Below are 26,228 nucleotides of genomic sequence, written 5' to 3'. Positions count from 1 at the left end.
GCATAAACTCTACCCTCCTGGCTTTTATCACATTCCTCCACCTCTGAGCCAGGAAGAAGCAAGCCCATTGGGACAGTGGTGGGGAGCCATTAGCAGGATGTGAGAATGAGTCAGGCTTCCAGCAGGGTGTCAGAGCTTCCCAAGGCAGAGCCAGTGCCTGAAATGCAGCTGAGTACTTGGGCCTTGGGCAAGTTTAGACACGTTGATGCATAATACAAGATGGAGCCTCTCACTTGATATCAGACTCTTCCAGTCAGTCACAGGGTTGGGTAAACATGTATACCATGCAAAATATGAGGTAATGTAACTACCAAATCAGAGTGATATGGAAAGGTTTCTTGTAATTCTTGGTTGACTGTTCCATTGTAAAGTCATTCTATGGGGCATGGATGTTGAGTAAGGGAAAAGCACCACAAATAAAACCATGGCATTATTTTGGAAAAAAGGAGTGAGGGCAAAGTGAAGAGGAAAATTAAAAGATGCCATTTACAGAAGCCACAACAATGCAACACAGAAACTATCTGATATGAATAATTTAAGTTTCTTCTGCATTTGTTCCCTTTGTGTCCTGGGTTGTTTCTGGGCAGTTCAAAGTACAGAACTGGAATCCAGGAGGACTGCATTGTCTTCATACATTCCCACCTGCTGGCTCATTGTACAGCCTGAAAACTTAAATATTTTTAAAGGGCAAGGCAACTCAAAGGTGAAATGAAAAAAGAACAACATTTACACATAGAAAAGGTGACTTGCATTGACATACAACCCTCCTGTTTCCTTCTCACCTCCCCAGAGCAAATGTGTAAGGAATTAGGTGGCCAAGGCAGGCTTCAAGCAAACCAGGTCCCTGGGGGGCAGGAGGTCCTTCCTCATTGCAGACCTCTTGTGACCAGGGGCAAAGCGCTGCAGCTGCAGGCTGTGGGTGGAGGAACAGACCACGACGTCCCCAAGGCCAGGCATTAACAGTGCCTAGCAATCCAGTTAGCCTTGGAGGAAACCCAGAGAACACAGTTATTCTGGATGGGACAGGTCAAAGGGACTGGTCTTTCTGCTGGAGGAGACCGTGACGGCCCAAGGATAGGCGAGGGGCAAGGCTGGGTGGAGGGAGAGTGTGGAGCCTCGGAGGGGCAGCGGGAGCAGGGAGGGCGATGGGCAGCGGGGCAGCAGGAGCAGGGAGGGGCTATGGGCAGCGGGGCAGCGGCAGGTAGAGGGATGATGGGTACAACTCGAGATGCAGAGGACGCTGAACGAGAGGGAGGTTCAAAGGTCAAGTAAGGCCTCGGGGAGTGAGTAGCGGGTCGGAGTTCCCCAGCAGGGGCCGTCTGGGACACGCCACGGGCCCGGTGTGGAGAGCGACGGTCTCCGGTCCCGGGGGCCCCGGGGCGGCCACTTCCCAAGCAGGAACGCCTGGCCCGGGGGGCGGTGGCTCCGGCGTGGGAGGGCCGGCGGTGTGGGGCGGTGCCGGGCACAGGAAGCGGAAAGCAGCGGCGGCAGCGGCAGCAGCGACGGCGGCCGCCGCCGGGGAAGGTGGTGGGGAGCGGCGCGGCGGGTCGGGTCGGGTCGGTGCCAGGAGCGGTATGGGGCGGCCGCGGGAGGGAGGTGAGTCTCTCCATCTTCGAGTCCGTCCGTGCGGGATGCAGTGCGGTGGGCGCTGCCGCTGCCCCCCACCACACCCTCCCGCCGCCGCCCTGCTCCGGGGAGCCTGCGGTGGGGCAGCATCCCGGCCCCCGCTCAGGGCGGCCCGGCTCCGTCCCTGGCCGGGTGGCGGGGGCTGAGAGCCCAGTTGGGCTCCGGTGATGTCGGCTCGCCCTGCCCGGAGGTGGAAGGCGGGCGGGGGCGGCCGCCTGACCCCCCTCCTGCCGGCCGGGGCTGTGCCCTCGTCCGCGGTGAGGCTGCGGGGGCGGCGGGTCCCGGCGCTGAAACCGCGGGCGGAGAGATCCCGCATCCCGGGATAAACCATTCAGCGCTTAGCCCCGCACGACGAGCAGCGCTCTCGCTGCCAAGCCTCTCCTGGGAAGGAGCCCGTGCGCTGCGAAAGCGCCAGGACGAGTGGATGGATCCACGCTGGGATGCAGGCTGTGCTGGGGTGCCTCGCCTGCCCACGCCGTGCAAAACACACTGCGCCGCGTCTGGGCTCATCCCGCTGGGCACCACGGCGGGGGGGCAGGAGTGACCGGCGGGAAGGGAGGCGTGCTTTGGAGAGCTGCTGTGGAATAACATAAGATGGGGCTTTTTCTGCTGTCGTGGTGGTAAACCAGCGCTCTGATGCCAGGGGCTGAATTCTGTCACGTAGGATCTGTGCAAGCATAAGTGACTTAATGCCAAGGTTTTCGATCTGGGGAGGCAGCCTTAGCGATTCTACGGCTACTTGAAGAAGTGGGATTTTGACTCTGGGTTTGACAGTAATAAATTGCCCACAAAATCTTTGCAGCTATGAAGAGTTAAGAAATCGAGTTGCACTGGCTGGAAGTGCAAATTAGGATGTTATGGAGTGTATTGTGTGATATCATTGTCTGTGAGCTCATCCTGACTTTAAGGAGGAGAGTTGTGGGGAAGAGAGCTTCAGTGGTGCTTTGGTACCTTTGAAGAGCTTCGTTTCGACCGTGCTTGGCTCTTCCTCTGCAGGGTTTTGGCTGTTTAACTGGCCACAACTACGAGACCAGGGTTGGCTCGGTGGTTGCTTCAGTTGTTAATTTTGAAAAATAAATGTGAATAGAGTCTTACAGAAAGCCTCGCTTAAAAATGTTCCTTGTGAGCTGAAATCTTGGAACAATCCCAGTCTGTACTGGAACCACCCAGACAAGTATCTAACTGCCCACAGTCACTGACCAGCACCTCCCAGTGGTTGCTGCTCACCTTTTCCTTTTGGTTAGTAGAGACAGTGTACCTGGTGGCTCTATCTTATGGCCATGTGCACCTGGAGAGGGCTTGCTCTCACTAGGAGACTGGATACAGTACTAGGAAAATGCTATGAAGATCTAGCAAGACTGCATGTCATGTTGTTGCAGTCTGCCTTCCTTGTGCCCCCACTTGTGATAAGCAAAGCAGAGAATGGAGTTAGAAGTGTGGCTTTGCTGCTCTAGGGCTTGCTGTGCTCTGTGGGGGCCTGAGGGGCAGACCTGAGGGGACAACTGTGATATCCAGTTCAGCTGCTAGGAAACAGTTAAGGGTCACACTTCTCTGTACCTGGTACCATCACTGGGAAGAAGAAAATGAACCCATGTGGAAACTATCTTAGGACTTCTTTCAATTTCTCATTCAGAATTTTCTGGTATGGGTCAAATGGAAAAACAGCAGTTATTTCCTCAGGGGTCAACACCTTTTCCTTTTCTCCTTGCAAGGACAGAAGGGCATTGGCTTTGTACAGGTTTGAGCAGGAGGAGAGAGAAAGAGAGAGAGAGACTGTACTGTGGAGTTCCACTGTGCTGTGTACTGGGGATTTGATCAGAGTCTGTAGACTTCTTTTTCATTCTAAATTTAAACAGAAAATTAAGGCAGATATGCAGTATCCTAAAGGGGAGTAGGTGCTCGTTTAGTTGAGAAACCTTCTCAGTTTGTAGCCTTTAATGCTGTCTCAGTACCTTAGTGCTGTGGCTAAAAGTAACCTTTGAAAATGAGGTACAGGTGCTGCCTGCTTTGGATCGGCAGAGTCTGAAATATCTTACAAGACTCCTTTCCCTGCTTGTTTCAGTAAGGCTGTAGGGCTTCAAATGTCAGTATGGAAAACTATTGCTTTGCACAGTCCCAGGTGCTGTAGTGTGAGGGTGAGGCCTCAAACCCTTCTGCCATGTTGCACTGCCCTGAAATTAAGAGGTGCACTTGAAGGTCTAGCAACACAGGAGAGACATAGGGGCGAGGAAACACAAGCTTTCACCAATCTGACAGGGTGGCATGCAAGGTATAATTTGCATGATAGGCTTGAATGCTCATTGTCCTTCAGAAACTTGGACAGCCCTTATAGTGGGCAAAGGACATCCTCCAGGGAAGTGCTGCACTGATGGGTCCCGCATAGAATGATTCCCAACTTGCAGCTGTGTAACAGGGGGATAAGAGGCTCAGGTTTAGTGCTTGGGAACACTGCTTGCCTTGGGTGGTAGTTTTGCCTGGGTGTTTCTCTTGTCATTTGAAACAGCTATGCTGTGTTTTCAGAACTGTGTTGTTGCATGTTCTGATTAAACATGCAGGTGGATAAATAAACCAAGTGGCTTTTCTCTTTGAAATATCCATGTCATGGACTAATGGTTTGCAGCCTAGGGGCTGGAAATTCCAGGGGGTCTATAAAGTCTTTCTAAGGAGTTTCTGAGAAGCAAAAGAAAAGAGACTTATTGCTAGAGGGCTTGGATTTGCTGACTACTAAACATTTTTTTTTAGGGGTCTTGCAAATCAAGAGCCATCACCATAGAGTAAAGCTCTGTTTTTTATATATATATGTGTATATGTATATATGTTTGGACAAAATTAACCTCATTTAATGACATGCAAAAATAAATAGAAAACTTTTGGAAAAACCTTGTTTTCCAAAGCCATTGAAACTGAAAGTCTTGGCTTTGTGAGTAGATTAGCGTGAGGGGTGAACTTCTGTGCTTACAGATCAAGTTGCTGGATTGGGGCCTGCTCAGGAAATTCAAAAGCAAAAGGTTCCTGTGGCATTGCTCATAGGTCTGACTATATATGCAGTTGAACATAGCAAGTTATGCAACTTCTCATTTTCCTGAAGTGAATAATAGGAAGACACTGCAGCAGTACCATTGCAGCCAATCTAGTGCCAGAGTTGGAAGGCTTCTCTACTACTAAGCTGTCTTTAAATTATTTTTACTCTTGAGTCCTAATGCTGTCCCATAGCTCAACGTTTGAGGTTCTCTGTGTTTAATTTGCAAAGCTCTTCGTTCCACTAAACGAAGAAAAAAGATTCCTCAGCATGATAGCTCGTGGGCATCCATTACCCTACGGACAGCTGGTGCTGTTTAACAAGTGAGACTGACAGCGTTGGGAGCCGAGTGTGCACACATCCTCACGGACACTTGTGGCTGCTTGTGCTCCAGATGGCACTTCCAAATACATGTAACTTCATGAACTGGCTGGTAAATCAACTCTTAATTGATTGCAAGTTTTAAATGGAGTAAGATTGAAACTGTACAGAGAAGGGTTTCAAGGATGGGCTGCTTTGGAGTCATTTGCCTCAACTTCACAGGGGAAAATCCATTGGAAAAGCATGGGATGTGAAAGAGTGTTCTTATTTCTGTTTGCCCTCTTTGATTTAAAGATGTAACTTGGTCTTTTAAATTTCTCTTGGGCTGGGAGCCAAACTGTATTGCCTTGAAGACGATCACAAAGCAAACTTCATTGGAAACGGGATTGGGCTTCCAGCGTGGAAAATAGCAATTCAAAAGAACTCTTTTTGAGATTTATGAGCATATGAAAAGAGGGAGTTACAATGAGTTCTGTAGCTGTTAGAAACTGTAATTACAGTAATCTCTGCAGTATTCAGAGGTAACTATATTTCTTCACTGTTTTGCAGGATGTGGCAGTCCTCCTTGCCAGGACAGCGTCACAAAATTTCCTTTGGAGTGTCCTTGTCATTGTTTTCTGTCTAGTAGTTGGTCTCCTTCTGTCATCAGTGAGTAAGGCAAAGTGAGAGTGCTGGTCCTAGTGGGAGCAAAGTGCTGGGTGTGCAGTTATACAATTGTCGTGATTGGAGCGGAGGAGGCATTCCCATCTCCCCTCTAGCTGTTTGCTTGTGCTGCTATTCACCCTGGTGTTGGTTGGGATGTTTTGGGCCGTGCTGTGAACTAGGTCACGGAAAGGATCCAAGACAAAAGCGTGGCAGGGGGGAGAAAAAGGATTTTTTGTTTTGTTTTCCAGCAGTGCTGTTTGCTTGCTGAGAATTGTGTTGACACAACCGAGAGTGGTGAACCGTGGTGCGGAGGTGGAAGCTACTTACACCAGCTTTCTTGTCAGCACTGAAATACAGTGCAACTGTACCCTCAGGCCAAAAGAGCTTTGTTTCACGCAGGGCCAGAAGCTCTGCAAACAGACCATGCCTGCAGTGGAGTCCTGTGAGATTTAATGATCTTTTGTGAAGTCGTTTCAATTGGCTAAGTAGGTCTCTCAATTCTCGCTTGTTTGTGAAGGGATGAGGCCCCAAATGATGGGGTTGCTGTTTTTACCCAACACGGTTGGCCTTGCCTGGAGGGGCAGGGTAAGAATCATTATTAAGTGGTTTAATAGGGGAGGTGTTTGAAGACTGCTTCGTTTGGATGTTGCTGTGTTATGAGGGATATAGTTTTATCTTCTCTGGCTCTGCTCAGGCTCCAGTGTTGGGCACTCTTGGGGTGGTGGCTAATCCAGGGTTGACTTCTGTCTGTGCCATTGAAGAGTTCAATCCAGAGATGTAGTTTAGCACTTTGGTTGACTTTTGATCTCTTGCGTATCTCTTCCACAGTAGTTTCAGAAGCTCTTCTAAGGTAAGGCTGCTCCCTTTTCCTACTGTAAAATACACTAGGAGGTGGATAACCTACTTGGCTTGGCTATGAGGAGGGTGTGTTTGAACTGTGTTCCTCCCTCCTTGGTTTCCTTCTTTCATCCTGCTCAGACTGGTGTTTAGCTAGTAGTCCAGGCTATTGTTTGTTGGGCAAATCTAGGAAGCCTTTGTGACAATCAGCCTCAGTTGGGCACCATGCACGCCAGTGGTCTTCTGCTTTTTCCAGCTGAGATTGGGTAGATACATTTTGTTCCCGGCAACCCTGTGTAAGTGCCTTGACAGGAAGATCTATTTAGCCACTGGTCTGTCCTGCAGTCAGAGTAAGGAGGAGGTGTAGAGTCCCTGAGTTCATCATAGAATCATTTAGGTTGGAAAATACCTCTAAGATTACTGCTTTTGATGGTGATCCAGGATACCCAGTGTTTTTTGGGGTCTGCCTTGTTGACTTTTCACAGAGCTGTGTCAAAATAGTTGCTTTTGTTTACACAAAAAATGAAAGTTTGCATGATCCAGCCTGCCCTGAGGTTCCTATGCTGGTCTTCCCATGCCTGGTGCCTGGCACTGTTTTGTTTCACCCATCATCAGATGGGCACTGCTAGTTTCTCGTTCCTGTCCTAGGCAGCCTGTGCATTTCCACAGCAGCCTCTCTACCTGCTGAAATGTTCTCTGGTGCCTCCAGAGAAGTGTGATTCTCTGCTGATGTGCTGAGAGGAGTCAGAACAGGAGCTCTGTTCCCAGTCCCTGTCTCAGCTCTGATCCATTTAACTGGGATTTTGGGGAAAATTCTGGAACAGGCTGGGAGTTTATACTTTCCTAGCAGCCTACGAAAAATACATAACCCTTACTCACGTATGCCAGCAGCTCTCCTTACTTTCTCTATTCCTGTAATGCGGTGGTATGTACCTGTGGAGCTAGTGGTTGTTCTCAGAGGGGCTCCAGTAACATCTCAAAGAGTGGTTTAAGACTATAATTCTTGTCACGTTTTGTTCAACTGAGGGTGTTTCTGGTTTGTAATGCCTAATGACTGCAAAATCCTGTGTAGCTATCTCTGTTGGTATTGTAGTGCTTTTTGAAGGTAGGTGGGTGGTGGCCTCACCCCCATTTATCAGAGAAAGACAAACACAGGAAGGATTTTTCTCTGGTTGCCCAGGAGGACAGTAGAGGAAAAATCAGCTTTAATGAGTCCCAGCCTATTGCTGGAGCCATAAGCTACAGGCTGTGTGCAAGTCTAGGGAATTAACGAGTGTTAACATCACGTCCTATGCTGGGGGATTTTTATTCTTGTTACAGTAATGATGCCATTTTCCAAACTCTGCTGTGCGTTGGCTTTATGTTTCACGGTGTTTAAATCCATCCTCATTCCTTTCCTGCCAAAATGGGCCCTAGGTTCCCATCTGTATTTGTCCCGTCTATATTCTCTGCTGCCTTTAAGGGCATTGCATGTCTTGAGAAAACTTAGAGCTTGGGAATTGCTGTACACAAAAGGTCCCTGCAGCCTTCTCCATTCCAAGAGCCCTGGTAAGCCCAAGTGTTGTGCAAATACCTGCAGCTCCAGATGCAGAGGGGACGCTTCTTTAGTTCATTGCAGATTGCATTGCCAGCCGAGGAACCTTTTGGGGAAGAGGCTTCATTCTTTGGCACGGCTTGTGTGTGGTGGAGCGCTCTGCTCTGTTACAAGCTTTTCTGGAGGTGTTTGTGGAGGAATCTTATGGCTGAAAAGAATAGTTGGCCAGAGCATGATTTCTGTTGTTGTCCCTCTGTCTTTGGGGAGAGAGAGGGCTGAGAGCAGTGGTTGCCTGTTTTATTGCTAACAGCTTTGAAAACTGCTGTGAGCAGAAAATAAGGGAGGAATCTAATTTAAATTTAAAGTGGCCCACTCTGAAAGTATGGTTGTAGTCCTGTGTTGGCTGGAGGCAGCAGTCTTCTGGGTAGAAAGCATATGAGGGTGCTCCTGTGTGCCAAAGGAGTTCTGGGCTATGCCAGGGTACCTCTGTCCATTGCTGCAACCCTTCACTCTTCACAATTTGCATGTTTCCCCAAACCACTGGCGAACTCCCTAACTCCCCTCCTTTCCATTTGTCTTCTCGCCTTATGCAGGATGTGGGTTTGGAAAGTGCACTGGGGTCTACCCTTCTTCCCCACATGAAGTTTTGACATGTTATGGATGAGAATTGTGCTGCTGTTGCCCTGCTCCTGTTCCAGAAAAACCCCCACACTTCTGCCCTTTACAGATGTGACTTAAGCTGCTGTTCCAAATGGAAGTACAGTGTACGACGTGTTGGCCCATATAAGCTAGATATGATCTCTAATCGACTCTCCCTAGTGTTATTAGTATGTGTATATATAGAGAGATAATTTTTAATAAAATTGAATTCTTCGAGGCCCAAATTAGCTTCTGGAGGCAAAGGTTACAAAGACAGAAAGGTGTTCATAGTGCCATTGATTGTATAGTAAGTATGTTTGTATAATGGGCACAGCTTGCAGTTGTGAAAACAAAGCAGGTTCAGACATGGTGATCTGATTCTCCCCTGCATTTCTCCTTGGAAAGTGCCCTCCACCCCACCCCTTCCCCTATATATAGGCCATAGTGCTGCTGTTCTGAGTCTGGGGTTATTTGGGCTTGTGTTACAGAGGTGAAGAGATGGAGTGTGGAAGCTGAGCCTCGTCTTTTTTCTGTGGGTGAATTTTGGTATCTAGGCTGCTGAGTCTTCTCCAAGTCATGTTCTTTTTCAGGTGACCCAGGCTGTTTCTTCCAGATTTTTAGAGAATTGGTCTAGACTCTGCAAAACAGAGATACACTGAGTTTATTTAAAGCTGTACAAATGCATACATTTCCCTAGATCGGAAAAAGAGGTAATCAACCAGGACAAGGTTGCAAATTGGACACAATGTGATAAGTGGTGACTCCTGGCCGGAGTGAGGGAACTGCTGTAGTAATAATGATGTCTTGCTTTGCTCAGCGTGCACTTCCATGCCTGTTTCTCTTTCCTTAGGTCGATTGTGAGAAGCCAAGCACCCTCCTTGCCCTCCTCTCTGATCGGATTCCTTTTAAAGTGAAGCTCAGTCTCTGAGGACCAGATCTCACTGATGACTGGGAAGAAAAGAGTACCCAGGAAAGCACTTTTACCACGGACTCCATCTCAGGAGCACCAGGAACTGATCCTCTAAATAAAATCTGTGCCCCTTCTGTGCAGTCCTAATGTCTGCTGCAATGGATACAGAATCAACGTATTCGGGATACTCCCACTACTCAGGTCACTCCAAAAAAGCTCACAGACAAGGGTAAGGAAATGTTTATTTTTAATTACTTACTGCTCTAAGCTAGAACATGTCTGGTGGGAAAACAATTGTGAGGCAGGATGAAATCAGTGGGGCCACAGCTCTGGAGGAGATAAAGGTGGGGAGTCCTCATGGGGAACACAGTGAGGAAACTGGCAGCTGCTAATTCAACCTGGTGGATGCATGCTGGAGTTATGTGTAGCCAGAAAGATTGGCGTAGTGCCAGCAGAAGGAAACGATCACTTGACTCTTAAAGTTTGAGGAGTGAGTACAGTCTCTAGGGAGAAGATGTGTTAGACTTCCTAAACTGGTAATTGCCAGTTGTTTTTTCTTCTGATGCTGTTTCTTTGTTGTGTAATAATAAGGTTTCCTGCCTCTCCCCACCCTCCTCCTGGCTACTCTGTTGAAAGTGTGTTGGGAATTTTTTAAAGAGAATTTCAGTGGTACTTGTGTCAACAACAAGTCCTTTATCAGCATTGATTGGATTAGAAGTTAGACTTTTCTAAACTTGAATGGCAAGTCCTCTCCTGTTGTGGTAGTTCAATGGCCTTAAAACCTATCTGCTCTGAAACTTCTGGTTGTATGGAAACGTTTTTTTTTTCTTTCTCCAGTCATTAGTTTTACATGCAAAATGTGTACCACTTACAGTCTTTGCAACTTATTACCGAGTTAGTCGAGAATAATTTTGCATTTCGGAAGCAATTATTCGATGTGGTTGGAAAAAAAATTCTTCCATGAAATAAAGTCTCTCTGCTCACAGTCCAGTAAAACATCTCATTTGCCTTTCTTCCCTTCTTTTAACACCCCACCTCCAGTACAGATTGCCCTTTTAAATTTAGAATGCCATGCGGAAAGATGTCTTCAGAGTTTCAAAACCAACATAAAAATCCTAGAGCCTTGTACTGTGAAGTGGAAAAACTATCATTCCATGTAACCTTTGGGCTTTGGTTATTTCGAGAGAAAGGCAATGGAGGGAGCAGAGCTGGGACACCCGTGAGGATTTAACCAGTCCCTGAAGACAGTGAGGGTCCCTGGTGCAAAGGCTGCTTTCCTGTCCATGTGGGAAAGGGGAGGAAAATATTTGTTAGCAGATGAGTAGGGCTTAATTCATCTTGAGACATTCTCAGATGAGAAGCTGTGAGGTCTACAAGGGTACTCTGAAAGTACCCTTGATGTTCTTGCTTTCTTTGTAATAGGTCAGCTTGGGGTTATTAGTCCCTGGAAATAAACTTCACCAACTGTGCCACAGCGTTAAGGTCGTAGATGACAAGGCTCTACATTAAAGGAACTAAAGCTGTATTGATTAATGCCTTGTGTTAACTGTGCATGTCCTGTGAGACAGTTTATCGTAGGTGGAGAACTGTGTAGACCAGTAAATCCCAAATGGAGTTGCCAGTTGTTTGGGGAATGCATCACTGTTTTAAGAGAATACGAGGTAGTTGGCATGTACTCCTGTCCTCCCCTCTCCTATCACTGAGTGGGTAGTCTGTCCCAGCCACCAGAGTGTAGGCTTCTCTGGGGGCAAGGTCTCTTTCTAGCTCTCCCAAAGCTTATTTTATTGTAGATTGAGTGAATGTTGATCAAGAGGTGGGCAAGCTTGACTATGACCTAATGCTTAGGGCACCTGTTGCAGAAAGAGGTGTAGCATGTTTCAAACCGTGCTCTGGAAAATAACTGGTAACGTTATTCTCTTCCACTCTTTGAAAAAAAGGAGTCGTGACAGACACAAATCGCCACGAAGCAAAGACGGCAGTCGGTCTGAGAAGTCCGTCACTATCCAGACACCTCCTGCAGAGCCGCTGCTTGGGAATGATGCCTCTCGGGCAGAGGAGGCCCAGGTAAGCAAATGTGGAGTGTGTTTAGTGGAACAGAGCATATGGCTTACTGGCTCTCAAGTAGGAAAAAAGCATTGTTTACCTGCTGCTTAGTAAAGAACCATGACTTATGGGTACCTCTTATTCATCCATAAAGCCAGGGTCTCAGTCAGTTTTGTCTTTCACTGAAAGCATTATGTTTGACAGCACCAGTGCTGATGTGATGATGCCTTGGGCACTAATTTGCCTTTGTCTTCAGAGTGTCATCCACCAAGCTCTATAGAAACATCTGGTTCTCTCATCTCTTTGTGCATTATTCAGGTCAACTCAACCTGTATACATGTTTCAGTTTTTAAGCAGGATTAGCTCTAGGTATTCATGTAAAATAAAGTACATTAGAACCAGAATTCCAGTAGGGAAAGGAGTCAAGAAATGTAAAACCAGCGTGAAATAGCTGTGCAGGAGGATGAACTTAGAGAAAGTTAATACATGAACTAGGGATTAAATAAAGACTGAAATAACCCTGCATTTAGGTGGTACTAGGATGGATCCAGTATCCTCTCTGCTCTGCCAGTTGATGTGAAGGTGCATATTCATTTTCAAAGAATGGCTTATGCTACAAGACATAGAATACGTAATGTTTCAGTACCTCCTAGCTGGATTTGGGGTGCATTTGACCTTGGTTGTGAGGCTCCACTTCTGCTTTTAAAAAAAAAGAAAAAAAATTGTCCAGTTTCCACCCAAACTGTGTAAGGTTGTATTTTTACAGTATTCATGTAGCTACTGGTTTGCTCACTTCATGTACTGCAGTTTGGTATTTTGTAATCAGACACTTGTTTTCATGAGTCCCAGCTATTATTTCAAATAGTTCTAAAGGCACTGGTGAATTCTTAAGCCCTTTGTTTTCATGCAGACCTCCTCAATTAAAGCCAAAGCAAAATAAGTTGATGCATGAGCCAGACTTTTCTCCTAGGGAGCAGAGTGCCCTGAGTTAGGTCCAACAACTCTGTACCGCTAGAGATTGAGACTCTTATTTCCTCTTCTCTGAGAAAAGGCTGAGAGAAGTGGGGTTGTTCATCCTGGAGAAGGTTCTGGGGTGACCGTATTGTGGCTTTCCAGTACCTGAAGGGATCATGCAAGAGAGCCAGAGAGGGACATTTTACTAGAGAATGTATTGATAGGACAAGAGGAAATGGCTTTAAACTGCAAGAGGGTAGGTGTAGGTTTGGTACTAGGAAAAAGTTATTTACTGTGAGAGTGGTGAGACAATGGAACAGTTTGCTCAGAGAGGTTACGGTTGCCCCATCCCTGGAAGCGTTCAAGGCCAGGCTGGATGGGGCTTTGAGCAATCTGGCCTAGTGGAAGGTGGTCCTAATTATGGCAGAGGGGTTGGATCCAGATGCTCTTGAAGGTCCTTTCCAACCCAAAGCGTTCTGTGAGTCTGTGGTTTCCATGTAATTGCACAGTTTTTTGCTTGCGCCACTTGAAGTGGGAAGAATTACAAGGGGTACACTGTGACTAAGGTTGCTTGTTGTCTTCTGGGATCTAGCCTTATGTTGCTCTGGTGTTTCTGTCCCTTCTCTTTACTGCACAGTTTTGCAGCTCATCAAATGGATGAAACTATGCAGAACTATTTAATGCATAAACATAAAATAGTTGAAATGTTTAAATTGCTTTACTGGAGACACTGGTAAAGGGGGAAATGTGGTAAGAATGTACTGCTTTTCAGGAGATACTACAATGCAGATATCTGTTCTGGGGCCTCTGCTTTGGCGAGAAGTGACTCAAAAAGCCACTCATTAATTCAAGATGCTGACTATTTGTGGTTGGTCTTTCTCACAACCCTACTGCTCTAGGCATGGGAGGTATTCGTGTCTTGGAGTGCATTACAAGTTAAATCCCCTGAGTTGTTCAAAGTACTTGTGCTGTGTCAGTCTATTCCTTTCTCAAAGACTCTAGGAGACTTTCCTCTGGCTCTTAAAAATCAGTGAATAAAGGTTTAAAATTACGTCTGTCTCTTTAAAACAGATTGTTTTGATCAGCATGTGTAGTTGCAGAAGTCTGGGGGAAGGTGTAAATTCTATTAATGACACAGGCTACAGGAAGATACACTAAGGAGGGTAGGAGGAAAAGCAAAATGTGTGGTCCTGAATGAGCATTGTGGCTACAAAGGTGTCAGGTGCCAAGCAACAAAGCACATGCCACTCTTTGGTGTGCATTTGTGGGAAGCATCAGGAGTCTTCATGTGCATGAGTCACTCCAGCAGCAGCTGTGAGTCAAATCCCTACATGTTAGCATCACTCTGGCTGTGCCAGCAGCATCAAGGAGCAATTGGAGGCATTGTGGGATGGGAGAACCAGCTTGCAGAAGTTCTCTGATGTTAGCTAGGGAAGAAATGAGACTTTCAGAAAACATAATGTAATATGAAACTTGCCTGTACAGTGACTGTATTTCAGGTAGGCTTCTTTGTGGATAAATGGCTTCTGACAATGTCCTGGATTGTAATGCCAGAGCTATCTGGCAGTCTAGGATCCTCTAGAGTTAAAAGCCCTGTACCTGAAAATATCCTCTGTGATCACCTATAATTTGTTAACTAAACTTTCATTAGATTGTCAACTACTGAGGGCAATACTACTGTAGAGAAGAATAAAAGACAGTGAAGTGGAGGTGTGGTTACTTCTGTTATGGACAGTAAAATAATGTGTGAACATGTTTTTGATTGTGTAACAACTGGCTTGAAACACTGAAATGAAAATTTCCCTTCCAGGTGCTTTTGTGGTGCACTTACACCACAGAATTTGTGGGCTGGAAGAATGTTAGTCCTTGCCCCGGACATGGGAACTGATGATTATTGCAGTTTCCAAGACTTATGTCACTCATTAAGTGAGCTGGAAGAAGAGCCTCTTGGGTACAGTGAGTGGCACAGCAAGCTCAGCTACCTGCTTTACAGTTATGGGTTTTTAACATCTAATGTTTATAGTCACTGGTTTGGACAGGTTGCTGTTGTTTCCAAACCTTTACTAATTGTCAGGGTTGATTATTCAGTATAGGTGTTGATTTTGCTATATATTTTTTCTGGGACTTAAGGCTGTCTTAGCAGTCTTTCTGTGCAAGAAAAATAGAACACCTGGAAGGAAGCCTGATTATTTCAATGTTATTTTTATTTATCTTTTCCTCCTCAGGATGACAACTGGGGTGAAACCACAACAGCAATCACAGGCACCTCTGAGCACAGTATTTCCCAGGAGGACATTGCCCGGATCAGTAAGGATCTGGAAGACAGCGTTGGGTTGGACTGCAAACGTTACCTGGGCTTAACAGTGGCAGCTGTTCTCGGACTCCTAGTCTTCCTTACCCCCATTGCCTTCATTCTGTTACCCCAGATCCTGTGGCGAGATGATCTGGAGCCGTGTGGTACTGTTTGTGAGGGACTGTTCATCTCTGTGGCGTTTAAACTCCTCATTCTTCTGATTGGGACCTGGGCTCTTTTTTTCCGCCAACCCAAGGCAGATCTACCAAGGGTGTTTGTGTTTCGGGCCCTTCTGTTGGTCCTCATATTCCTCTTTGTGTTTTCCTACTGGCTCTTTTATGGCGTTCGCATCTTGGACTCGAAGGACACCAACTACCAAGGAATAGTGCAGTATGCCGTGTCTCTGGTGGATGCCCTGCTCTTCATTCACTACCTGGCCATTGTGCTGCTGGAGCTGCGGCAGCTGCAGCCCATGTTCACTGTCAAGGTAGTTCGGTCAACAGACGGAGAGTCGCGATACTACAGCTTGGGACACCTGAGGTAGGTAAAGCCCTTGAAGTCCAGCGTTGTAGATGAGTGTGGCTATGGTGTAGTGCAAAGTATCAACTGCTTTTGAATATGTGATATCGCTGGTTTCTGAATCTTCACCCAGAAGAATCCTAGGAGTCCTTCTGAAGTTACCAAACCGAACCTCTGTTCTCCTCTGTGAGTGTGGGAGAGGCTGTCCCTGTTTCAGAGAGATATGGTCATGGGGCTACACCTGATGAGATCTTTAAGATCCTTCTCTGGGCTTCTTGCCCTGTCTCATGGAGAGCCCTCCTTGTGTAGTTGAGTCTGGCTTATTCTTTTTGGTTGTACAGGCCAGGTGCTGATTTCAGAGCAGCCCTTCAGACAGTGCACAGCATAACCCTGACAGCAGGCCAGTCCATATGGCTAGGGCTGAAGGAAGAAGTAAGTGGCCCTGTGTTAGAAAGCATTCAGCAACCTAACTTGCTGTTGACAATGTCCGTTTTCATTCATTGCTGTGTGCAGCCAAGACTGTGCAAAGAATCTGCGTAAAGGTCCCTTGGGTCAGGTCAAATGTGGTCGTTTGGATCATCTGTGTGCTTTTTGTGGCTGGTTGAAGCACTTGTGTTCAGGTGTTTGTTCTCTGAAGCCTGTTACTGTCACAGGCTGAGGCTGCCTTGAAGGGCTTTGCCAGATAGCTACGGTATGGGATATGAAGACTGCTTCCCGTGACTGGGGGCTCTATCCCTGCACCTGAGATTGGCAATGTTTTGCAGTAGTGCTTTGGCTTGAGAGAAATAGTGTGTAGCTCTCTTGCAGCAGTTGTTTTGATGCAGCCAAAGTCTCCCAGCAGTTTCAGCATTTAGGAATAATATTTTAAATGAGACTGGGGCACGTGTGGATGCCTTTTTGGAAGTATTATGCTGCTCCTGGTTTGGTTTTGTAGCATGATGCTCTTTTGGCCATTAGGTATGGATCAGTTTGCTGGGTCAGATGTATGAAGGAGTATTTGGGAGCTGTGCAGTATCTGTAGGTACAACACATGTATGCCTGCTTCCACCTTCCTGCTGCTGTTAATGCTTCCCTTAGCAAAGGTACAAGAGAGGACAGTGTCTCAATCTCCTTAGATCCTGTGTCCTCCGAAGTTCTCCAGAAATCTCTTAGTTCCTGTGTCCTGGTAAGCTTGCAGCTGAGCTCTGAAGATGATTCCCCAGCCTGTATGTGCACTTAAACGTCTGTTCTGCTTATCCTGTCCAGACCCCTATGGCATGTGTATCTGTGGCAGATGAAGAGATTAGCATCTGCTGGGTTAAGTGGATGTAGGAACAGTCTCCTGCAGCCATTAGTTTAGCAACGGAATTGCTTTGAAGCAGATTTAGTGGTTGAAGCTCAAGTCTGGGAGCTGGCTCCAGGATGTTGCTTCTGGCCTTTTGGATGAACTAGATCTGTACTGTCCTGTATTTTTCTTCTCTGTAGAATGAGTAGAGCCCCTCCTCTGTAATGAAAGTGCTCCCATTGACTTAATAAAAGATCACTTTCAAGATTTCAAGAAATGAATTGATCTCTGGTTTTCTTGTGAAATCAGTTTTTTTTTTAAACTTGATTCCTCTGTGGTGAATGATCCAGCATAGCCTGTAGGACTAGGGAGATGAAAAGATGACTACCAAAGAGTTCCCCTGTGCCACAACTTTGTGTTTTGAGGTGTGATGAGGCAGTTCTCTCGTAAGAGAATTCTGCAGAGAAAGCTCAGTATGTGTATGTCTATACCTGTATACACACACACACAACGTACAGGTTCAGTTTGAGAGAGTTTGCTGGTTGTCTGATGGTAGATTGTGGATTTGTATTCAGAGGAATTGAGATCCTATGCCTGCCAAAGTCTGTATGTCTAGCTTGCTATCATGGAGGCAAAGAATTTGCTTGAGAATCAAGGCCTAAATATTTAACAGCACATGTGTTAGAAACAATGTGACATCCAGTTCTCTCTTTGCAAGGAGGTTTTTGAAATGTCTTGGGTGATGCTAGGGCAGCAAAGAGTTGTAAAACGTAGGGTGAAATCTTGAGATGTATGAAAACTAGTAACTTCTCATTTGTTGGTAAGCTAATTTCAGTTTACTTGATATATTGAATCCAAGCCCTGCAGCACAGAGGTGTCTCAGTGTCTTGTGTTACAAAATAGTCTCATCAAGTGTATCTGATAATGGTGTTACTTTTTCCTTAGTTTCTGAAAGGTATAATGAGTATTGACATGTGTTTTGAAGCTTAAATGTCCTTCCTTTTTTATTGATGCAGAGGTAGAATTGTGTAGGTTTGATCAGTGGCCAAGTGTCTCCCAGCTTAGGAGAGTCTGTTCTCTCTCCCACTCACTTACAAGCATGTTACTTGTGTGTAAATTGTAAGAGCTTCTGATCTTGATATGGAATGTGGCTTGGATGTAACAAACTGTAAGAAATTAATGTAGTTGGTATCTCCTTCAGCTTCTAAAGGATTAGGATTGTGAGGTGTTTGTGTGAAACATGAAAATGTGTACTTTTGAATATTTTTGCAGCATAATTTTGCAGAGTTTTCATGAAGACCTTGGCATGATGGTTGGTGAAATGTCAATCAGGGTCACAAGGGGCTGCCTTCTCCATCTGGTTGAGTCTAGCTGGGGCTTGGGACTGGAATGGGAGGTCTGTTGATGTGAAAATGTGGAAACACACAAGGACAGTTTGGATTTCAGGAAGACTGGAGAAGCAGCTTTGTGGATGTGATGGAGAGATGGTTCTAACAATGATGGAGTAGGTATATACCACTTGTTGCTACATTTGGGCTCTCTTAGCCACCACTTTTTAAAGGGGTCTTGCATTTTTAAATGGGTCCTGGAGAGATTCTGAGCTGCCAGCTGGAAGGAAGAAGCATACTTTAACAGGTACAGCAGTCTGACTATCTCATGAAATCAAACTCTTTTGTTTCTTTATGCTCTCAGATATCTTAGAGGTTTTGCTCACTGACAATCCATGGAGTTTGCCCTCCTCAGCAGGCCAGTGTACTCCAGAGAAGCTGATGATGAGAAGGGTCTGATACATCTTACCTTGCTCAGTGTTGCTTCTTAGAGAAGCTCTGATTTTTTTCCCAGGCAAATTGTTGGTATCAACCTTTTTAATCCAAGATGAAAGCTTTCTAATTCTAGGCATTTTCTGGTGAGGCAGAGGGAGCAACAGTGGAAGTATGAGGACAGCGTGCTTTCTGGGGGAGAAGGGAAGAAAACAATAGCTCAGCTGCCTTTCTGGCAAACCGTGTTTTGCGAGGCAGGGTACAGACAGGATTTTCCACCCTTCCTGGATCCAAATGCAGTTAAAAAGAGTTGAAAGTGCTGAGTTAGGTATTCCACTCCACCCCCGAGGGCCCTAGGTCCAGAAGGGTAAGCATATTTGGGAGTAGTTCCCCAAATTCATATTATAATCAGCCTATTAATAGGCTGGCTTGGTCCCACCCCCAGCACTTTGGCTGTAACTTTTCTTCTGGGAGACTTAACTGCCAAAATGAACGTTCCCTTTGGCATCGATTCAGGAGCTTGGAGGGGGAGTTAAAAATTAAATAGGAGTCCCAATGAGTGTGGTGCCACGTCTCAGCTCACTGACTGCTCTGCTGCTTGTGGTAGGAAGGGTTGTCATGCAGGGCAAATGTTCTATGGTAGTATGTATGATAAAGAGCAGGGAGCAGGGTATACTCACGACAGCTCAGCCCTGGGAAAATGTGAGAGGTTGAGTGGGAATGCTGTCAACACTTTTGAAAGCAACAACAAAGGGAAACAAAAGTGGGGGAGCACAACAGCAGATAACTTTTCAGTTGAAAGGCTTATAGTTTTGCAAACTGAGGCTTGAATTTGCAGCTGAGGCTTCAGTTTGTCCCTACACACAGAGACTCTGATGATGCCTGTCATCCACAGTTCAGTATTCCTCTGTATGGCTCAGAAATTATTTGGGAAGGATCTTGCTGGAGAAAATCCTTCTTTTCTGTAGTTAAAAGTGCTAAAGATACTCCTTTCCTCTGCAGTGAAAACTTCCCCACCCTAGATCTTTGCTAGTCTAGACAGCTCAAGAAAATGAATGGCTTGTAATACGTGGTAATTAATGATCTTACACACTGTCTGACTGTTGGACTGCAGTATAGGCTTGGTTTTCTGAGGTTAGAGATATCTGAGATTGGGTCCTTCTTCCTTTTGTTCATCCTTGCAGCAGGGATATGAGGAGCAGGGCCATGATAGTTCATCTTGTTTGTGACGGTATAAAGTACTGAGAGCTTTGTTTGGTCTGCTTCTCAGTTGGGATTTAACCCCAGCTAAGTGACTAAGTACCACACAGCTGCTCACCACACCCCCCCACTTAACTCTGTACAATGGGGACAAGAATCAGAAAAATATCTCAAACCCGTGGGTTGAGATAAGAACAGTTTAACAATTTAAAGAATGTAAAATATAGTTCTAATTATATTATGAAACAATAAAACAATTGTAATGAAGAGAGGGAGAGGGAAAAATAAAACCCAAGAAAGGCAAGTGATGCTCACTATGGTTGTTCTCCGCTCACTGCTGCCCAACCTGTTCCTGAGCAGCAATCGGTGACTCCTGTCCAGTCCCCCCAGCTGACATGATGTTCTGTGGTATGGAATATCCCTTTGGGTCAGCTGTGCTGGCTATGCTCCCTCCCAGCTTCTTGTGCAACTCCTCACTGACTGGCAGAGCATGGGAAACTGAAAAGCCCTTGACTTAAAGTAAGCACTACTTAGCAACAACCAAAACATGAGTGTACTAGGAAGAAAATTAACTCAATCCCAGAGAAAATCAGGACACTGTCCTTTCTGGCATGGGCTTGCCTTTATGAACCAGCTGGTGGGGAAGTCTGTATGCCTTTGGAATCAGAGTACAGCTTTTGCAGACAGCTGTGAGCTAGTTGATGTTCTCTGTCAATCTAATCAAGAGAAGCTTAGTACTCAGAAATAGTTCTGTATGGTAGAAGTGAGCATTCCCTTGTACCCCGTTACCCATCTCAATTTGCATGGATGTTTGCTGAACTGTGGGTGAAAAATCCAGGAAGGGAGCAGCTGCTTCATTGAAAACAGGTACCTGTCTGAAAAGCCTGTGACTTCCCTGCAGGAACTACCAATACTTTATTGAGAAACCTGGTGGCTTGCACACACTCGCAAAAGAAAGTAGATGCAGACATGCTCTGTGGACGGGGAACACATTCTGCCTGTCTCCCAGCTGACCTGGAGGCAGCAGAGAAGCTGTCTGAGGTCGTACATGAGCCCTTACCTTTAATATGAACAAGAGCTGAAACAGAATTGCATGGTGGAAGATGGTGCCACGTTAGGCCCAGCTCCTTTGGGTTGTATTTGTTGAACCTGTTCCTTAGAAAACTGTGATCTCTAGGCTGCCAGTATTTACCGATCTAATCTGATGAGTGCTCTCTTGTCAGTGTCCTTTGGTGCCACTGGGACTATGTTCATTAGTGAGGGACTGTGTGTAGGGCTAAGGAGTATGAATAAGCTGCTCCATACTCCAGCTTGCATTTGTAAGCCTTGCACATCCGATCTTGTTGCTTAAAAATGTGTGTCCCCCCCATATCAAAAGTGATTTTTTTCTAGTGAAGAGCACATGATCAACATTTGAACTGTATACAGTGCTGTTGCCCAGAGTTGTGTCAACACTCATGCTGTCCTAAAATCTTCCTATTCCTTCAAAGGAAAGCTTCTGTGGAATATAGGCACTTTTGTTTCTGCTTCTACTCTAGTGAAACATATTAGCTGAACCATGGATTTAGGCAGCTGGATCTCTTCCTTGAGGCAAGAGCTGCTGCAATCTTGCTGTTTTCTGGTGAAGAGAGTTCATAATGTGTGTCTAATTGCATTGGTCATTCATAGTCTGACTGATACCATACTTACACTCTGTTTCCAGTAGTGTAGTCATAAGTGGGACTGCAGAACAAGCATTGGTGCACACTAATGCAGTGCTGTACCTGCTCAGATAAATCCTGCTGGAGGCACTCAGGGCTTGTTCTTCTACGCTATGTGCTGTTGACTTGGTCTGTGTTCCCAAGGATTGGAAGCGTTACAGTGACCCTTCTTTCTCTTTGGGGTTTCTACAACTGTCACTGTCTTCCATAGTGATACATACTGATGAAAGAGATTGAGCTGACTGAGTTTTTACCTTGTTCTGTAGCAAAACATCTTATTAACTGTCCTGCTGCCTTGATTACAGGAGCTTGCTTGAACAGCATGTGCCACAGACTTTGCAGAGCAGCTCTGTCGCCGGAGCTTCCAGCCTGTGTGAAATTAGACTTGTTCCTAAATACACTTTCTCTGTTCTGAAATCAGTACAAGGTGCCCTGATGCAAATTTGTGTGAGTGTCCCCCACCCATAAGCTGTCACCAAACGTGGTGAGCATCAGCATTGATTAGTCTCCCTTCCCACGAAGTTCTGGGATGGCCAGGTAAGTGGGTGTTAATTACGTCTGCAAGTGTGAGGCTTCTGAAGAAATGAGGGCTCTGCTCCAGAGCAGCTTCTTTAGCAGGAACTGAGGTGCCAGACTTGTGAACCCCCAGCCAATGTCTTTTCAGCAGCACTTCACATAACTGGGTGTTTACTACCACCTTTTTGCAACTCCTCACCGCTGCATCTGGGCTACTTCTCCATACTCCCGTTCCTGAGCTTGCAGAACTCTCTGTTCACAGTTGTGTGGCATTGGCACCTTTCAAAACACCCTGTGCTGTAGCCATAGAGTAGGGAAAGCGGGGCTGACTTGCAGATGAACTAATAATGACTTAATGGGCAGAGACTTCCAAGCACATTCTTAACCATTTTTAGTCACAGGTCATACCTTTACCTTTCCCCCCTGGCTATGTCTGCTGCCTCGCCTCTGGAGGATGGTGCTGCAGAGAGCTGATCATCTGATTGCTCTAGCCATGAGGGTACCTGTGGAATTGCAGAAGGGATTTTCCAGTAGGCTCTGGAAAAAAAAAGTATGCTGTTCCTTGCTGAGCAGGGAGCAGTCTCCTTTGATGTTTCAGATGAGTTATGGGAATGGTGCCTTGTTCTGTTTTACAAGGGTCTGTTTGGTGGTGCATGGAGTGTGTTGCCAGCAAAGTTCAGCTAGGACTTACTGCTTGGGTCAGGGTAATGCCTCATTAAGAGGGTGCTTGTTTGTGATAGAAGGGAACTGCAAGTTCCAGGAATGCCAGGTACTCCTCATTAAAGGTGAGAGGAAGTCTAAGATGTGCCTAGTCTGACCACGTGCACAACTCATCTGGGAGTTTCTGATGTGGTAAAGTCTGTCTCAAAAGCCTGGGAGGGCTCTGCTTTTCTGAAAGGAACGTGTTTTCCTAGCCTCTTATCTTTCTGAGAACATTTTTCAGAAGTTTCTATGTATAGCTTTACTCATGGAGCTGCTTCTCGTTTTGATAAAGATGAGAGAGCTCAGGGAAGTGAAGTGCCCACAGTCATCTTTCTACCCTTCTCTCCTTCCTTCCTTGATCTTGATCTGATCTATGAATCACCCCCAGCATCCCCTGTGCACAAACCACCTCTCCTTTTCACTAGGAGGAGCACTGAGTTGAGTGTACTAGAGCACAGCCCAGGTACCAGTCCTATTTGTGCCCCTGCAGGTGCATCAGGCAGCAAGGCTGAGTGTTACAGGCTGATTGTTATACCCTGGAGCAGTCTCACATTTTTTGAATACTTAATACTTTAAAAGTTTACAAGCCCATTTTTAAGTGAAATGCCCGCTGTCAATTATTAATCCGCCTGGCTAGTCCAATATTACTTGCTCCCTGCAAGGAGCTGCTAGGCTTCATCCTGGAAGAGATGGTGGAGAGGAAATGGCCTTGGGTTCATCTTCAGGGATTTACTTTCTTGTTGGTTTGTCTTTCAAAATCAACACTGCCCAGAAGTACAAGAATGGTATGTTCCAGCCTACTATGTACTTTAAGGATTTGTCGTGGAATTTCTGTGCCTCTGTTGTCTATGCCCTCCAAAGTGCCTGTGTGTGCCACCCACAGAGACAGATGGTGTCCCTAAGCTGCTGAACAAATTTTGTGGCCATGAAGATACTTTTATCTTCAAATGCTGAAAAAAACTCCAAGAAATCCACCCCCTCTTTGACGTCTGTTTCTTGTGGTGAATGATGAAATATTCTGGCAAGAAATGAGCTGTGTGCCCTTTGGGGTAAAGGAGTAGGCTCAGTTTTTGTTAAAAAGGCAAGGAGTTGTGAATTTACAGTTCTTATATAGCACAACCATACAATATCCTGGAAAACTGGAAGCTAATTCCTGACCCTACCCTGAAAGAATAGGGAAGAGTTCATAGAGATCAGGGTAGTAGTAAGAGTATTTTTTAAATTTTTTGTTTATTTATGGCTATAAAACTGAGGGCAATATTTTCATTTCTAACTTGGTTCACCCTCCAGCACACACTCTGTTAAATGAACTTGTGTGCTTTAATTTCCTTTGTGCAGTTTAGGTCAAGTGGGGACATCAGCTGCCAGAGCTATTCTGTGGCCGAGAGCAGAACAGACCCCTGGCGCACCAGTAAGAACCTTGGCTGTGGTCTGAGGGCTGCAGGCTGCTGACTGGCTTGTGCTTCTGAAGTCCTAGTAGAGGGTCATCTGCCTCCTTTTTGGAGCTGGTTTTTTTAATCTCAGCTTGGAACTGCAGATCATGTCCCTGTGGTTCCAGGGCTTTTTGGGGGGTTACTGAGTGCTGGTTATAAAATGAGGTGGCTCTTGCTTGTGCAGAGCTTGCTGGAGTGGATCTTTGTGGGATGCCCTGTGATGGGGGGATGCTGTGCAGGGAGGACTGGGCTGTAGTTCGAAAGCTGATAGTTCTCTGTGTGCAAAGGACTGATAGTGGCTAACATGGATGCTGCGTCTTCAGGCCTGTCTGCATTGGCTTGCGGGAGAATAACATTCCGAGGCGTTTTGAGAGAAATCCTAGAACATGTTAAAGCTGCTCTGTTAACTCAAATGACAACCTCATTCAAAGTTAATCCCATCCCCTGCTGGGGGTCAAGTAAGACGTGGTCCCCTTTGCTGAGAGAGCACCCTACCAGGCTGCTGTGGGAACAAGGGCTGAATGCTGATTTTTCGTGGCAGCAGCATCTAAATGTAAAGTCCTGTTACAGAACTGAAATTTGGCTGCCCATAAAATCTCTGAACACTTTCTTTCTGTTATTTCCTTGGAATTAAAGTTGTATTTCTTGTCTTTCACCTGAAAAAAAAACCCAACCACCAACCAACCCCTTCTCCTACCCTCAAAAAACCCCCTAAAAAAAGTCCCACTCTTAGTTACTTTGTGACTGTTAATGTAGCTTGAAGAATGCCTTGGCTAAACGCTGGCCTTATTTTATGCATGAACAGGCTTTAAATATCTTTTGAAAATGCAGACTCTTGTAAACTTCTTGCCATATCTGCCAGTTCCTGCATTTTTTTTTCTTTTGATTTGAGGCTCAGACTAATCAGCAATATAACATACATGTATGTTGGGAAGAGGAAATGCATCACTGTAATGGATTATGCTGCTCCCAGGGATTGGAAATGGTATTCCAGGGTATCATGTATTGCTGACTTTTGCAAAGTTCCTAGGTGCTAGAGCAGGGCACAAGCTTGAGTTGGAGGCTGATGGATTCCCTGCAGCTCAGGGCTTGTGTGCATCTCCTATTTCATCCCTTATGTCTGCACCAAATGCTTGTCTCATTCTCACATGCAGAGTAAACTCTTGGTCTTGCTCCTAACTTCTGCATTCAGAAGGTAAAGGACACCTTGTTGTCATCCTGTCCCCCTGACTGATTTGAAACTCCTTAAATCCTAAGTATAACCTCAAGTGTGTGGAAACCTTTGAAAGAGGTTAGACCTTCTTCAGAAATTCTTGGTACGCCCCTCAATTACAGAGGTGTTTGATCATAGTTCCACATCACTTCTTAAACTAACGCTGCAGCAAAAAAACTTCTGTCAACAGCTTGATCCTTCCTCACCCCTCCCAAAGAAACCTTGTCTAGTTGCATAGGGATATGAATGGTGGAACTGGTAATTTTTATCTTTATTATCTATGTAGCTTTATAGTTTTGTGTGTGTATTTTTCTTCCTGGATTATTTTGCCCAGCTTAATTTCTGCAGTCTTTTTAACTGTCCTTCTGCTGCTTAAGGGTTACGAAGGCTTGTGGTGACAAGCGAGGTGATGGGGCTGAGAGAAAGATGCAGGATAGAATCCTCTCCCAGCAGAGATGGCTTCTCTCTACAAATACTTGAAAGAAGATTGTAGCAGGGTGGGAATCAGCCTCAACTGGCAACAGGATGAGAGGACATAGCCTCAAACTGTGCCAAGGCAGGTTCAGGTTGGACATCAGGAGGAATTTCTTCATGGAAAGGGTTGTCAAACTTTGGAATGGACTGTCCAAGGAGATGGTGGAGTCACCATCCTTGGAGGTGGCACTTGGTGCTATGGTCTAGTCAACAAAGCGGTGAAAATGTTGGACTCGGTGATCTCAGAGGACTTTCCCAACCCAAATGATTCTGTGATTCTGTTTCATTGAAATGAAGTCCTGCTGCTGCCTGTATGAGGAGACAGGCTGTGCACATGAGTTTTTGCAGTCTGCAGGAATGTTCCTTGGTGGTGCAGGGCTCTATCTGTGAATGTGTGTTTCTCTACTGAGCTTGGGGACAGGAGAGCCTCCAGTCCTTGCTTCTTCTCGCCTATCCAGCTGATCTACAAGGGGCCAGACATGGCACAAGCATGGGGATAGGTCTTGGGTGCCCCAGGCCATGTCTCTGAAGATTCAAAGGCAGACACAGTGCACCAAATGGATGGCAGCTTATTGCTGTGGACTTGGTGTAGAGTCATATCTCCAGCTCTGAGACTGGACTCTCTA

General features: G+C 45.8%; 1 protein-coding gene across 1 annotated transcript in view; it reads left to right on the top strand.

Annotated features, from left to right (window-relative positions):
• The first annotated feature begins 1,494 nt into the window (after positions 1-1,494).
• VANGL1 (VANGL planar cell polarity protein 1) overlaps positions 1,495-26,228 on the top strand; it is a 46,540-nt gene continuing 21,806 nt past the window's right edge. Inside the window, exons 1-4 of the mRNA XM_071560266.1 lie at positions 1,495-1,596; positions 9,472-9,760; positions 11,469-11,595; positions 14,754-15,361. Of these exons, the coding sequence (XP_071416367.1) occupies positions 9,678-9,760; positions 11,469-11,595; positions 14,754-15,361 (818 nt within the window). The 5' untranslated portion in view covers positions 1,495-1,596; positions 9,472-9,677. The remainder of the gene's footprint in view (positions 1,597-9,471; positions 9,761-11,468; positions 11,596-14,753; positions 15,362-26,228) is intronic.

The sequence above is a fragment of the Pithys albifrons genome, chromosome 1, assembly GCF_047495875.1.
Source record: "Pithys albifrons albifrons isolate INPA30051 chromosome 1, PitAlb_v1, whole genome shotgun sequence".
NCBI lineage: Eukaryota > Metazoa > Chordata > Aves > Passeriformes > Thamnophilidae > Pithys > Pithys albifrons.
This window is presented reverse-complemented; position numbering and strand designations above follow the sequence as displayed.